The sequence below is a fragment of the Anarhichas minor genome, unplaced genomic scaffold, assembly GCF_050575085.1.
Source record: "Anarhichas minor isolate MPS153535 unplaced genomic scaffold, ASM5057508v1 ptg000024l, whole genome shotgun sequence".
NCBI classification, from domain to species: domain Eukaryota; kingdom Metazoa; phylum Chordata; class Actinopteri; order Perciformes; family Anarhichadidae; genus Anarhichas; species Anarhichas minor.
Genome location: NW_027466470.1, coordinates 9,826,548 through 9,839,010, shown reverse-complemented (window position 1 = coordinate 9,839,010; position 12,463 = coordinate 9,826,548). Strand labels below are relative to the sequence as shown.

Below are 12,463 nucleotides of genomic sequence, written 5' to 3'. Positions count from 1 at the left end.
TTATGGCCGTGACAGTCTCAAACTACTGGCTGTAAAAGTGGTCAACGACTGGGTTACTATGCTTTTTGGTGGTATAGTTTGCTTTTCTGGTATTTCTGTACAATTAAATACATGTTTCCCAAGGTACTCCTCCATAAAGTCTGCACTTATCCTTGACTAACCCTGCGGGTTCTGTAAAATAAGACCTTACCGTCTTTAAAAGGATAGAGCAAGCTGAACGTTAAGGTATACTTTGTGGAAATGTAGCTTGAAATGTACACAATGCTCCTCACAAATTTCCAAACTGTCATTCTTTTTCATTTTCAGTGTCTCCGTCCTTCCTGTGACCTCTGAAAAAAATTAAAAAGCTGATAACTTTTTTTTTGACCAATATATTTGAGTCAAAGCCCAATTCCCCTACATCATCATCATCATCATCCCACACAGTTTATTTTCTCAGGTGAAAAAAACATATTACGCACACTGGCTCCCTCAGATGCTCTTTATTAGGCTCCTGGAATCAGCTGTACTTTCATCCTGAGGAGTGTGTATTTAAGGTTTAAATAGACCTGGAAATAGTTCACTAGAGATAGAAAAAAGGCTTCATGAATAGAGTGTTGTGCTTCTCAGTAGTTTTTTTTAAACTAAATATACTCATGAGATCACGAGGAATCATGCAGTTTGTTAAAGAAATAGTGTAACACCACATCAGTTGTGTTTCTGTGACAATTTGAAAATGGATGGTTCTTCACTAAGACCTTTGTTCTTTTGGGTGTTACAAGGGAAAACCTCAATCTTCTTCGTAAAGGTCAGAATATCTAAAAATATATTAGATCCTGGAAATTGCTATTGCTATTTACGTGGTTTTCCTCTTTATTTGAAAGCCACTGGTATTTACTAAACACTTTCTTTTCTTTTTGCCCACATTAAATTCACGACTACGTTCATCATTCTTGATGCACTCTGCTGTATTGTATGATATCAAACTGAACTTCAAACAACAGTAATAAAAGGAAACCTACTCCCATTTAGGTCACTATTTCAGTTTAATGGACGTGTACACGCTTCACAAATACATGCTGAATTTGAAATTGTTAACACTCGGTGAGGATAACTTCTTTCACAAGCACTCATGTGTTTAACAACAATTAAAGTAACATTTACAATCAAGTTCAATTAAAACCACATGAATGTAGTTCCAACAATTTCATCAACTTGGGCAAATTAGGTAGGTAGTATATTACTTTAATAAACCTTCACAGAAGGCATGATAACTTTGTTTTGTGGAAAAAAGCGTCTACAGAATATGAGGCTAGAGTGAAAAAATAAGAGTTTAAAAAAGTTATTTCTCCTTGTGTCTAGTTCAAGCTTTAATGGCTAATAATACCTATAGACACATGCAATTAAGATCTAAAATGATACACTAGGCTGATAAGACCTAAACTGTTTTGGTTTGTTATGAAGTCAAAATATATTTTCTTTATAAACACCTGGACAGAGCAGGATGAAACAGAAGTAGGAAGAAAATATGGGTAGATCTGACCACACAAGCCTTTTCTAAGGCACTACGGTAGCTTATCTATGTTTAAATAAATAACATTATAAAGTGCACATACTACAGCTCATGACACCAACTGTGCAAATTCCATTCTGACCATACATACAATACACATCCAGCAATTTAATGGAGTCCATCCCCTAACATATGTGAAAATCTGAATTTTAAATCTACAGTTCAGCTTTTATTTACAGCCCGACAATAACAAGGGGGATAAATGCAACACATATTATTACAGTCAGTGTATTTGGTTAGAAATATATGAGTGGATATTTCAAAATTAAGTAGATAGTACAATGTGCTTTCAAGGCAAAGGTGCGACACACGATCAAGCTCTTATATGATAATACTGTCTGTCTAATGACAGGTCAGACTGTGACATTAGCACCGTTTTAAAATGCCACATATGAGGTGATGGAAAAAAAAAACAAAGACAAACAAAGTAAGCTGTTGAGTTGCCATTAATAATGATAAAAAATATGTTATAAAATGTTATTGTTATTTTTACTTACTTCTAGTCTAATGCATGGTGGGACTACCCACGTTTAATCCCAATTAAACAAAACTGCTTTTGTCTGCGTATTGTTTTTGTATATTGCTGACATAAACACAACAACAGCGGATCAGAACAGGATTTGTGGGGTAGGCAAAATTGCAGTCCATGCTACAGGTGCATGGACTGAAAATTAAGGTAATTTACGTGGACAGGAAGGTTGGTCCAAGTGGCCACGGCTGAAGCCATCACATCTTTATAGCCCTGAAAAGAAAAATACCGTGTACTGTAAATAGGATGACTGACTCTCAGTATATATACAGTAACAGACAGGTACTAAGTTTCTTGTTTCTTCTATGCTGCCTTGCACAAAATTTGAGACATGCTTCCCCCTTGTGGATGTTTTGAAAGCATTCCTGTACAGGCTTAATGTTTGAAGTAATGATCTCTTTTTGCAAAAAAAATAAGAAATTTAACAGCTCAAACATAATAACAATATATTATTTTAGCCTAAAAATAAGAGAGACCAACCTCAACTATCAAGTCGTGGGCACACACGATGAACGCCGTGATCTGCACATAGTTTTCTGTGAAATAAAGCAAAAAAAAGATGAATTCACTTAAGCTTCTCTACAACATTAAATTGTACATTTCAAATATTTTGAATGTTAATATCATATTCAGAAGGAAGAAAACATGTTTTCTAATCTACTCTTAAAGAACAATGATATTGAATTGTAGTGCTGTTCAGTAGTTTTGTCTATTTCTTCAATATTATTTTTGGAGAATTAAGTTATAAGATCAGCAACCTAGTGTCTCAGTTAGTTTATGATAAATACAGGCGAGGACTGTGAAGTCTACCTTCGTATGAAGGTGATGATGAAGGACTGGGTTAGACAGCCAAGGATGTCTCAAGGCCTCAGATGCCCCTATCCTCCAACTGATGACACACACAATGACACATTTGTATTCTGTTGAAGATCACCACACAGCACACACACAGCACGAGACGATGTTTACCTTTTATTCACAATGAGGAGTCTGGAGATGAAGTCTTTGGCTTCTTCAGACGTATCCACAAACTCTTGTTCCTCAAAGTTCCACTTACAGGCCAAGATGTTGTTCAGAGTCTCGTTGTCGTCGTCGCCGAGGAAGGGACAGAGACCGCTCAGACTAACGGGAAGAAACAGACCGTCATTAGCATTAGTGTGTGCGTGTGTGTGCATGCGTTTGTGTGTTTTACTTACAGCATGTAGGTGATGACGCCGAGGCTCCACATGTCTGTGTTGAACGACACAAAGTCGTAGTTGATGACTTCAGGAGCGAGAAACTCTGGAGTTCCAAAGTTCACTCGCAGCTTCTCTCGTGGTTTATATCTATGTTGGGGTAAAAGGGACAATTACATTTTTGGTTTTATTACAGCAGTCGATAAAATAATCAACAAAATAGAAGCAAATGCTGGTACTTACATCCTAGCAAGACCGAAGTCGATGATTTTGATCTTATTTGTGACTCTGCTCACACACAGAATGTTTTCTGGCTGAAATTTGAATAATTGATGGGTTCAACTTTGAGAATGCAAATAATATTACGATAAAATATGAGTGACTATGTTACCTTTAAATCCAAGTGCAGGATGTACATTTTGTGCATGTGCTGCAGGCCCTCACAGATCTGCCTGATGAAAAGAACAGCGTCCAGCTCCATCAAAGTGTGGTTTTCATCAATGATCCTGTCAAACAGCTCCCCTCCACCAACACTAAGGTTCAAGACAAATGCATAGAAAACACCAATCAAACACCCGACATTTAAAGCATTTCAAATCCGAAGTAGTGTTATATTTTAGCATAACTATCCACACTATCAAGAATACAATTATCAACAAACTTAACCAAAATTCTACTGGACATTAATGAAGTAGTTTAAAGTCTATGAAGGACAACTACTTGGTATACGGCGCTGTTTTCAAAAGAATATGTGCTGAAAATATGAAAGAAGGAGCATACTATTCAAGTACAAGGATGATGTCATTCCTTGACTCATAAGCTGCATAGAGTTGGATCAGGCTGGCATGGTCCAGATTATTCATGACCTGGATCTCATTCTTCACCACGTCCTACCAAAAACACAGGTGTAGACGGACAGACAGACAGACAGACAGATGCAGAGGCAGACAGCGAGACACAGTTGCAGACAAACACACAAACAAGCAAGCACACACACACACACACACACACACACACGGACACGGATGAGAGGTATCAGCTGTTCTCTGCTGTGAGACAATGCATCTTCTCTTCTAGGTCAAATATTTCTCACCTAGGTGAGAAATATTCCCTCTGCTTCTGTTCCAAGTGGCCTTGTAAGTGCATTAGTGTGCACTGAAAACTTTGCTTTTAATATCATGTGGTGTGGCTCTCACACTGTTGTATCAAAATAGGACTAAATCATCATGATGATACTGGACGTTACCTTTTCTCTCAGATTCCTGGCTTTGATGACCTTCGCTGCCAAAGTGAGACCAGAGGAGTTTTCAACACATCTGTGCACCTGGCCAAAACGACCCCTTGAAGAGACGGAGAGAAGAAAACAGAGAATCCTTTAGTTGCAGAGTCACCTCGACTCGTACATCACAGCAGCCTAGAGACAGTTGTGAAACAGGACAGAGACGGTGTTTCCATGAGAAATCAAAAACTGATCTTTTTGTTTTTGTCAAACGGAGAGGTTTTAGGACAGTGTTGAGCTTAATCTGTTATTTCATTAAATCTGAGCTGGTGCTGTGTCTCCTCTTTGAAGACTTGGATTAACACTTAGTGATTAGCTACCAGCTGGCACCAGGGATACTGTTTCACATACCACTCAATCCTGAAGTAAAAATAACTGGAGTGACTCTGGAGTTATGGGGAGAGGAGAGGGGAAGGGTTACGCAATTAGGCTTCATGGAAACCTCTTTCAACCTGCCTTTGATCTGCAATAGATCAACTGGTCGTCAATAGCTTTCATTTTTGACATGACTCAGAGATTTATAAGATACGATGCTCACCCGCCCAGGACCTCCTGCCAATTAATGGTGTAGAAGTTGATGATCTGGTTGGGCTTGGCAGAAACAATGCGGTGATTAAAAGGAGCCGCTGGAGGAGGAGAGGTGTCTAAAGTAGGATGGGGAACCCGAGAAAAGATATAATTGGTTTTAATAAGTTATGAGCAATGTGAGAACATAGGAGCTTCATTGTTAATCAACTACAGTGAGGCTTTGGAAAGGGTGCATGGCTGCGATAATCAAGTTAGCACATTGTGCATTAACGTGCTATGATAAACACCAACTACATGCATAGTTGTTGTCTAAATATTACCAGGAGTAACCATGCTTTAGCTCAACACATCCTCTAGTGGCAACCTACTTCATGTGCTTTATTCTACTTCATGCTACTGTACTGTACCAACTTAGCATTCTCCCACCGGCCATGAAGATGTTAAGAAAGTATTATGGATTTAATGTATGAAATATAGCTCGGACAATACTGGATTTCTGAGGCCCAGAATAATATTGATTTTGTTTTATTAAATGAAATCAAACTTTCACATTTGTGTACTGCAAGTTCTTGTAATTTATCAGCCATCATATACACCAATACCGATATATCTGGTATATTTGTAGTTCTAGTATGAAGTTATTTACAAAACAACTATAGACTCCTATATGTGGGCATTATAATTCAAACTAACGAATTAAAGATACACACACAGAGTCTTAAACAGTGTCCAACGTGTACATTTTCTAATGATTAACTGATTCTGGAACTGCCTCACAGTAGAAATAAACTGGGTTAAAATTGGGTCAATGAAGCTCAGCTACTCACATTCAACTCACATTCAACTTCCTGCCATGATTATTGTCAAAGAGTCCCAACTCACCGATAAAGTACCGCTCTACATCTTCATCATCCTCCCCTTCTGCATCGTTATCTGCATCATTCTTCTTTCTCTCTCTCTCCACCCTTTGTTTCAGGTTCAACTGGAATTGAATTCCATCTGCCCTGAAGACGGCCCAGCCCTCAGACTCGAGCTTCTGCTCGTCCTCCTCGTTGTCTACCTTCTTCTCTTCCTCCTCCTCTTCCTCTTCCTCTTCCTCCTCCTCCACTACCACCTGGCTCTTTGAGTGTTCCTCCACCACAAAGAGTTCCTCGGTCACACAGAACTTGCTGCTCGTTCTGCTGACCTCTGGAGATGATAGGGCACCTTTCTGGTTATCACTGCTGGGGGGAAAAAACGTTTTTTAAATTTTGTTTTTGTTTGTTAGTTTTGTCTCATTACAGCTTGCATAGTTTCCGGTACTGTAGATGTGGCTAAAGGCAGAGTTTCATTGATCTTTTAAAAAAAAACACAATATAATTGATTCATCCAACATAGCGAATATATAATAGGTCATGGCTGATAACAAATTACAAATTACATTTGATCTCTAAAATATAACTATCAATAACTTTTTATTAATGAAGCACTATTCTCCTGAACCGCTGAGCTCATTAGATTAACAAAGAACATTAATCAGAGAATAAGCTCAATATTTCTTTATTCTAATATTTCATTTTTTCTTGATTAATTATCTATTTATCTGTAAAACATCAGAAAACTGTAAAAATCGCCGTTGCAATTTCCAAGAGCACAAAGTGACATCATCAAATACAAATATATTTAATTTACTATATCGTAGGACAAAGAATTGCAGTTAATTCTCAAATCAAATGTTTGTTATTTTTGCATTCACATATAAGTGGTTAGATGATTATCAAAAAACATTTGCAAAATAAATGTATGTATTAATTGATTCTTATTGGGGTTAAACCTAAACTACCTTGTAGCAGTTTGCTCTTTTTCGTCCTTGTGGGCAGCAGGCAACTCTTGGGCTTTGGCTGCTCCTTCAGGAGGAGCAACCTGTTCCTTCTTTTCCTCTGGTAGCTTTTCTTTCTCTTCCTCTTTCACTACATCCTCCACATCGAGCTTTGGTTCCTTCTCTGTTAGCGCTGCTTCTGCCTCCTTCACCTTTTCCCTCATCCCCTCCTCACTAACCGCCTCAACAACCTTGCGTTTCTCATCCACAGCCGCTTCGGAATCTTCACGCAGGTAGTCCACCATTTTGCAAGCAGGGATTTCAGGTTGTTGGTCTTTAGGGGACACTCCAGCCTCCAGATCCAGATTTCCAGGGGTGAGCTGATGGCGACGTGATTTCTCTGCATTCTCCCTGTTGAGTTTCTGCACCTCATCGAGAAGCAACACCTGCTTCTTCAAGGAGATATTTTCTACAAGAAGTCCAAACAGGATTCAGATTTTGTCACTCACAACCTGTTAAATACTGTGAAAGGTTATAGGATATATTTCACTTTGACATTCTGAGCTTGTTTTCTGTGTCACAGTGTAAATACTATAGTCCGCCACAGCTGTACATGCAATAGAATATCACTCTAACGCAGATCTACAAATCTAAAAGGGCAAATTCATGTTTTTATTTACGTTTTGCTGCTGCTGTGTCTCGCTGATTATTTCAAATGGGCCTCAGAGTTTAAGCACTGACATATTTCTGTGGAATATAAGTATGCTGATCTCAGCACCTGCTGTGTCTGGAGGCTTCATCTTCTTTTGAGCTTTCAGACCCTTTGGGCTCAATGGGGGCTTATCTGTCCCATCTCTACCTTTGTCGTCCTTCAACTGTGGAATAGAAATAGAAAACAGTCAAAAAAGAAATCTGGACAATTCAGTTTATCGACATTCAATCTTTACAGTCTCAAAGAAATGATCTCAGTGAAAAGGGTTTTTTTTGTTCTTCGCTAGAACTTGCTTTATTGCTCCTGTCTAAAATAAACAATTCAGCTATGTCATAATGCACTATTTACTGTCCCAAAGCTAAATTTACCAACTGTAACGCACAGCTCTCCTCTCGTCAAGAAAATCAGAACACTACAGTATGGAGGCAACCCTGTAAGCTATGACATGAAGAACAAAGGGCAAGAAAAGCAAAAGCACACACACACTATCATAAATAAAAAAAGACAAGTTCCTGTACACATACAGACTATAAGCACAATAAACCTACACATTTTCCACAAATGCGAGAGGCGAGGTAATGCTTTGGTCCATGGAGCTTCATCTTGTGGGAAGTCTGGGGAGAACTGGGCTCACATGCAGGAGTTATCTCTTGATTCCCTTTACTGGCTTTATTAGAGGTGGGTTTCTAGCAAAGAGACAAGATGGCAATGCTTAGTAGGGTTATATGAAAAGGAAGAAATATCACATGTTAAGAATGAATGTCAGAAGGTTGATATGATGAAGTTAGGGTCACGTGTAATACACACGACACAACAAATGAATCAAACATATTAAATAACTAGAATAATTCAATGACATGACGTAAAATAATGACGAAAGGTAAAAATACAAGCAACACTTCCTCTGTTTTCATCTTGCAGATTAGCACATCCATTGCACGTCTCCATGCGCAGACTGAGTTGCATAATGGCATGCCTTTTGATTATTCATAGCAGATGGATAGACAGCAGCGGGGCAGTGAATTTATAGCTTATCACTTGTCGCACCCAGCGGTGGAATGCAATGCTGACACTGAGCGGAAAATATTACAAGCGACCGTAGGCTGTTGTTCAAATTTCTCAGCTGAGGAAACTCACTAAACACTCTCTGATCAGGTCAGCATGGAAATACCTGTCTCGAACTCTGGGCGTCTCACATTTGTTCTCCGAATGCTGTCGCGAGGTAAACAGTAGGGGGTATATTTCCAGTGCAGTGTTTCCCCAGTGACAGCTGTGTTTTCTAGAGTTCAAAACTCTGATTGGGAGTTTGGAGAAAGCGTGAGAAGGCCAGAGTAACAGCAGTTGCAAGGTATCTCACACCTCTGGAGGTGGAGGACGATGGAGCTACCACCTGACAGGTGCTCTGATGACCACAGAAATTCCCGGAAATGTGAGTCTCATAGAAGCCGTCATAGTGGTATGTGGTCGTTAATCATCAGGAAATAATCTAGCCATTAAATCGTGATCCAAACTTTTAATTGGCTTGAGCGTGTCATATCTTAAAAACTGACTGTACTGTTGCACACTGTGCACTATGACATTAATATCCCTTCAGGTATGTGAGAACCTGACATTACAACCACTCCAGTGAGTTTACTATTGTAGATCATGGAGGGAAAGAGATATGACTCTAACCTAGAGTCATATCTCAGCTATGCAAGCTATGCAAGTGATAGAAATGTGGCGTTAACAGATCTGTAAGTGCAGCTCATGCTGTTGATGCCAAGCAGCACTCAGTGACCTTAATATGAGATCAAATAACTGTATGATAAAAACCAAAACCTCCAGTTGGATTTGGAGGTAATTTAAGTTTCATAGCAGTAAAACATGTTTGATTCAGCTAAGCCACAGTTGAAACTAAAAACATTAAGTTACAATTCTGGATTCTGAGAAGAGCAACAGAAACCTCACTGAGATTATAGTTACAAAGCACATGTTTACTTTTTATAACATGTACAGATAATCCCTGAAACACTGCATGCAGTGTTAAAGACAGACATTTGCTGGAACCTCTAAATCAAAAGTGCTTTGACAGCACTATCAGCAGGACTCCCAGTACAATCTTTTGAAGAGCTATTATGCAATGCAGGAAGTTAGCCTAAGTCATTTATCACATGACATAGACACATGGCATAGACTTTAGCCAATACACTCTGTTACCCAATGTTACCCAGTGTCAAACACACATGTCCTTACTGGCACAGCTTTGAATCGGACACAAGTAAGACAAACAGTGTTCATATACAGGGTAGAAATGTGCCTCATTTAAGTGAGTCAGGGTTGATGAGCGAAGGGGAGAAAGTCTGACTCATCACAATTTGTTGACGCGTGAGTCCTGGTAAAACTAAAAGGGTTAAAGAACTTTTAGACCACAAAAACTGCAGCCCCGATCCAAGAACAGCATTTCTAAACCGGGACATTCGCATTTCCCCCCTGGCCTCACCTCTCGTGCCCTGCCAGGGGGTTCCAGAGTGAGCCTCCCGGCCAAGGAGGCCATGTTGCACTCAGCATGGGCAGAGAGCCAACAAGTGTGAGTTAAATCGGGGTTTCGTGTAAACTATAAGTGACATATTTATCGTGCAGCAGCTTACAGAACACTATAAAATTAGCATAAATTACCTTTAATCAGCAGTTGGCAAGTGTAAACATGCCAAATCCCAGACAGCTTTTTAACACAGCCCCATTATTCAACAGACACACACACACAAGCCAAGTCCCATTCATACGCAAGAGCTGAACTGTTGGAGTGGTCAACGTTGCTGCTATGATCAATTTCACATGTTCTGCCAAGAACAACAAGAAGAACAAGATCTTTGTGAGATCTGAGAAATCAAAGTCAGCAAGGAACACATATAGCATCTTTTGCAACACTATTACATGAAGACATGTCGGTAGTGATGGATGGGCTGCGATAGCATGGCAATACAAACTTAACAGTGTAGATATACACTGGCAAAAATATTAAAACCCTTAATTCATATAAAAATTTGGGTTAAATTTATCCCAAACTTACTTCATGCTAAAGAAATATAATGAAGCTTTTTCACATTTCCTTCTAGGAAAAGATATATTTGAGTTTCGGCATCACATTCCAGGCTCTTAGTCTCACCTTGTCAAGCTTCTTGTTTATTGTGTCCGTAGATGATTTCCTCTTAATGGCTTGCTTGCCTTTACTGTCTTTGAGTTTGGAGCCCTTCCGAGCAGCAGAGCCTTTAAAAACCAGCTCCATAACCCTGGAACTCTTCACCGTTTCCCCAATGAAGCTGATTACCTGCTGCATGCTGAGGACCAGCTGTTCCATCCCTTCGAGCTTCTGAGCATGCTGCTCGGACCGCTGGTTCACCACCGACATTATGGTGCTCATCTCTTGGCATATCTCCCTCACCTCTTGCCCCATGACCTGGGTCTGGCTCACCATCTTGGGTGGAATATGGATCTCCTCCTTGTCAACCTTCAGATTCTCCATATCTATTTCAATGCCGTCAATGTCCTGAGACATCCCATCTAATCGGTTTAGGACCTTTTCTTGAATGTTGATGAGCTTGTCCATCTTGCTGCTGAGTGACTCAATCCGGTTTTGGATGAGGTCAATACTTGCACCGTTGCCATCTCCTACTGTGTTCATTACCAAGGAACTCATGGCCTCCGGTGATATAAAAATCACGTTAAGTCACCAACTTGAGACAGAAATATGACCAATAACGTCCGTGAAACAGACAAAAATACTTTTTCAAAAATCGTAGCCAGCTCTACCCTTCAGTGCTCCCTGTTGGTGTGCAAACTAATTTAGATACAAAAAAGTGGTTCCAAAAAGTTTGTTTCTTTTAAAGATCACCAATCGACAACGATGCAGATGAAGATTTTAAAGCTCAAGTAAAGTGAGCTCTGACTAGTATATAGCCAAAAAAACACTTCTCTGTTCCTGCCACACTTTATCCCTGGCGTCTGCTTCTCTCCACACTAGAAATGGTATTAAGAATGGATTGAGCCGGTGTCCATAAATGTAAATGGACAGGTTACGTCAGCAGGGGTCAAGTGTTAGGGGAGGGGGCTTGGCACTGCTTGTGCAATGAGACATTCGAGAGCCTTCAAGTGTTAAGCCCACCACCGTCACTCCCCTGCTGGGTGTCAAAATGGTTACTGTACACAGAACTTCTTCAGTGTGACAATGCTCATTCAGTTTCACCGTTTTTCCCCGATTCAAATGGCAATGACATCAGCTCCTTGAGACAGATGGACACGTCTGGTCTACATGCTTGACTGGACAAAGATATCACAGGTGGGGTTCAAAGTAAAATAAGAGATTATATTGTCTACTGGCTAAAGGGACCTACAGTAAGACGTTTATCCCTTCTGCTGAAAGAAGAGATGGGTGACATGGGTGATTTGTATGATGCCTACTCACTGACAAAAACATCCACCGATAAGTATGTCATCTATTTTAACTTAGCTCTTGTAATATGACCTTAATCCATGTTCCCTTTAAATCAAAAAATGTCTGATTTATTCTCATAACGACACGTGTTTAACTCAACAGACAGGGCTATAATGCAGATATTAGATTCCTAAACAAACACTGAATGTATAGTCAAATATAGTCAAAATTATTCAAATATCTAGATGCGATTGATTACTGAAACTATTTCCGGACAATTTTTCCAAACTTCACAAACTCATTTTGTCACCATGAATTCATGGGCGATGGAGTTAAGGAGGAATCCAGCTTTGCTCAAGCCACCGTGAAATACCTTTGAGACACTCAGTTTGGCAAACTGAGGCGCAGGGACCCCAGCCAAACTCCCCCTCACTAGGACAGGCTGTCAACTTGGCAGTGGAGTCAGGTGGGGTAGG

General features: G+C 39.8%; 1 protein-coding gene across 1 annotated transcript; it reads right to left on the bottom strand.

The window, feature by feature from the left end:
- Positions 1–2,569: 2,569 nt before the first annotated feature.
- Positions 2,570–11,252, bottom strand: mylk4a (myosin light chain kinase family, member 4a). Its single transcript, XM_076098578.1, has 14 exons — positions 10,722–11,252; positions 8,122–8,259; positions 7,628–7,736; positions 6,886–7,330; positions 5,946–6,286; positions 5,074–5,179; positions 4,503–4,596; positions 4,037–4,146; positions 3,648–3,789; positions 3,500–3,570; positions 3,278–3,406; positions 3,051–3,203; positions 2,892–2,970; positions 2,570–2,617 (listed from the first exon to the last, which is right to left on the bottom strand). Exons 1-14 carry the CDS (start codon positions 11,250–11,252, stop codon positions 2,570–2,572), a joined length of 2,496 nt encoding a protein of 831 aa, XP_075954693.1.
- Between the last annotated feature and the right edge of the window lie 1,211 nt (positions 11,253–12,463).

Bases quoted from the DNA above. Each gene is read 5' to 3' on its own strand.
- mylk4a (XM_076098578.1), bottom strand. From the start codon at position 11,252: ATGAGTTCCTTGGTAATGAACACAGTAGGAGATGGCAACGGTGCAAGT. The intron at 3,407-3,499 runs GTAAGTACCAGC...ACCCCAACATAG, and splicing joins GACTTCGGTCTTGCTAGGAT to ATATAAACCACGAGAGAAGC. The intron at 2,971-3,050 runs GTAAACATCGTC...GTGTGTCATCAG, and splicing joins CTCCTCATTGTGAATAAAAG to TTGGAGGATAGGGGCATCTG.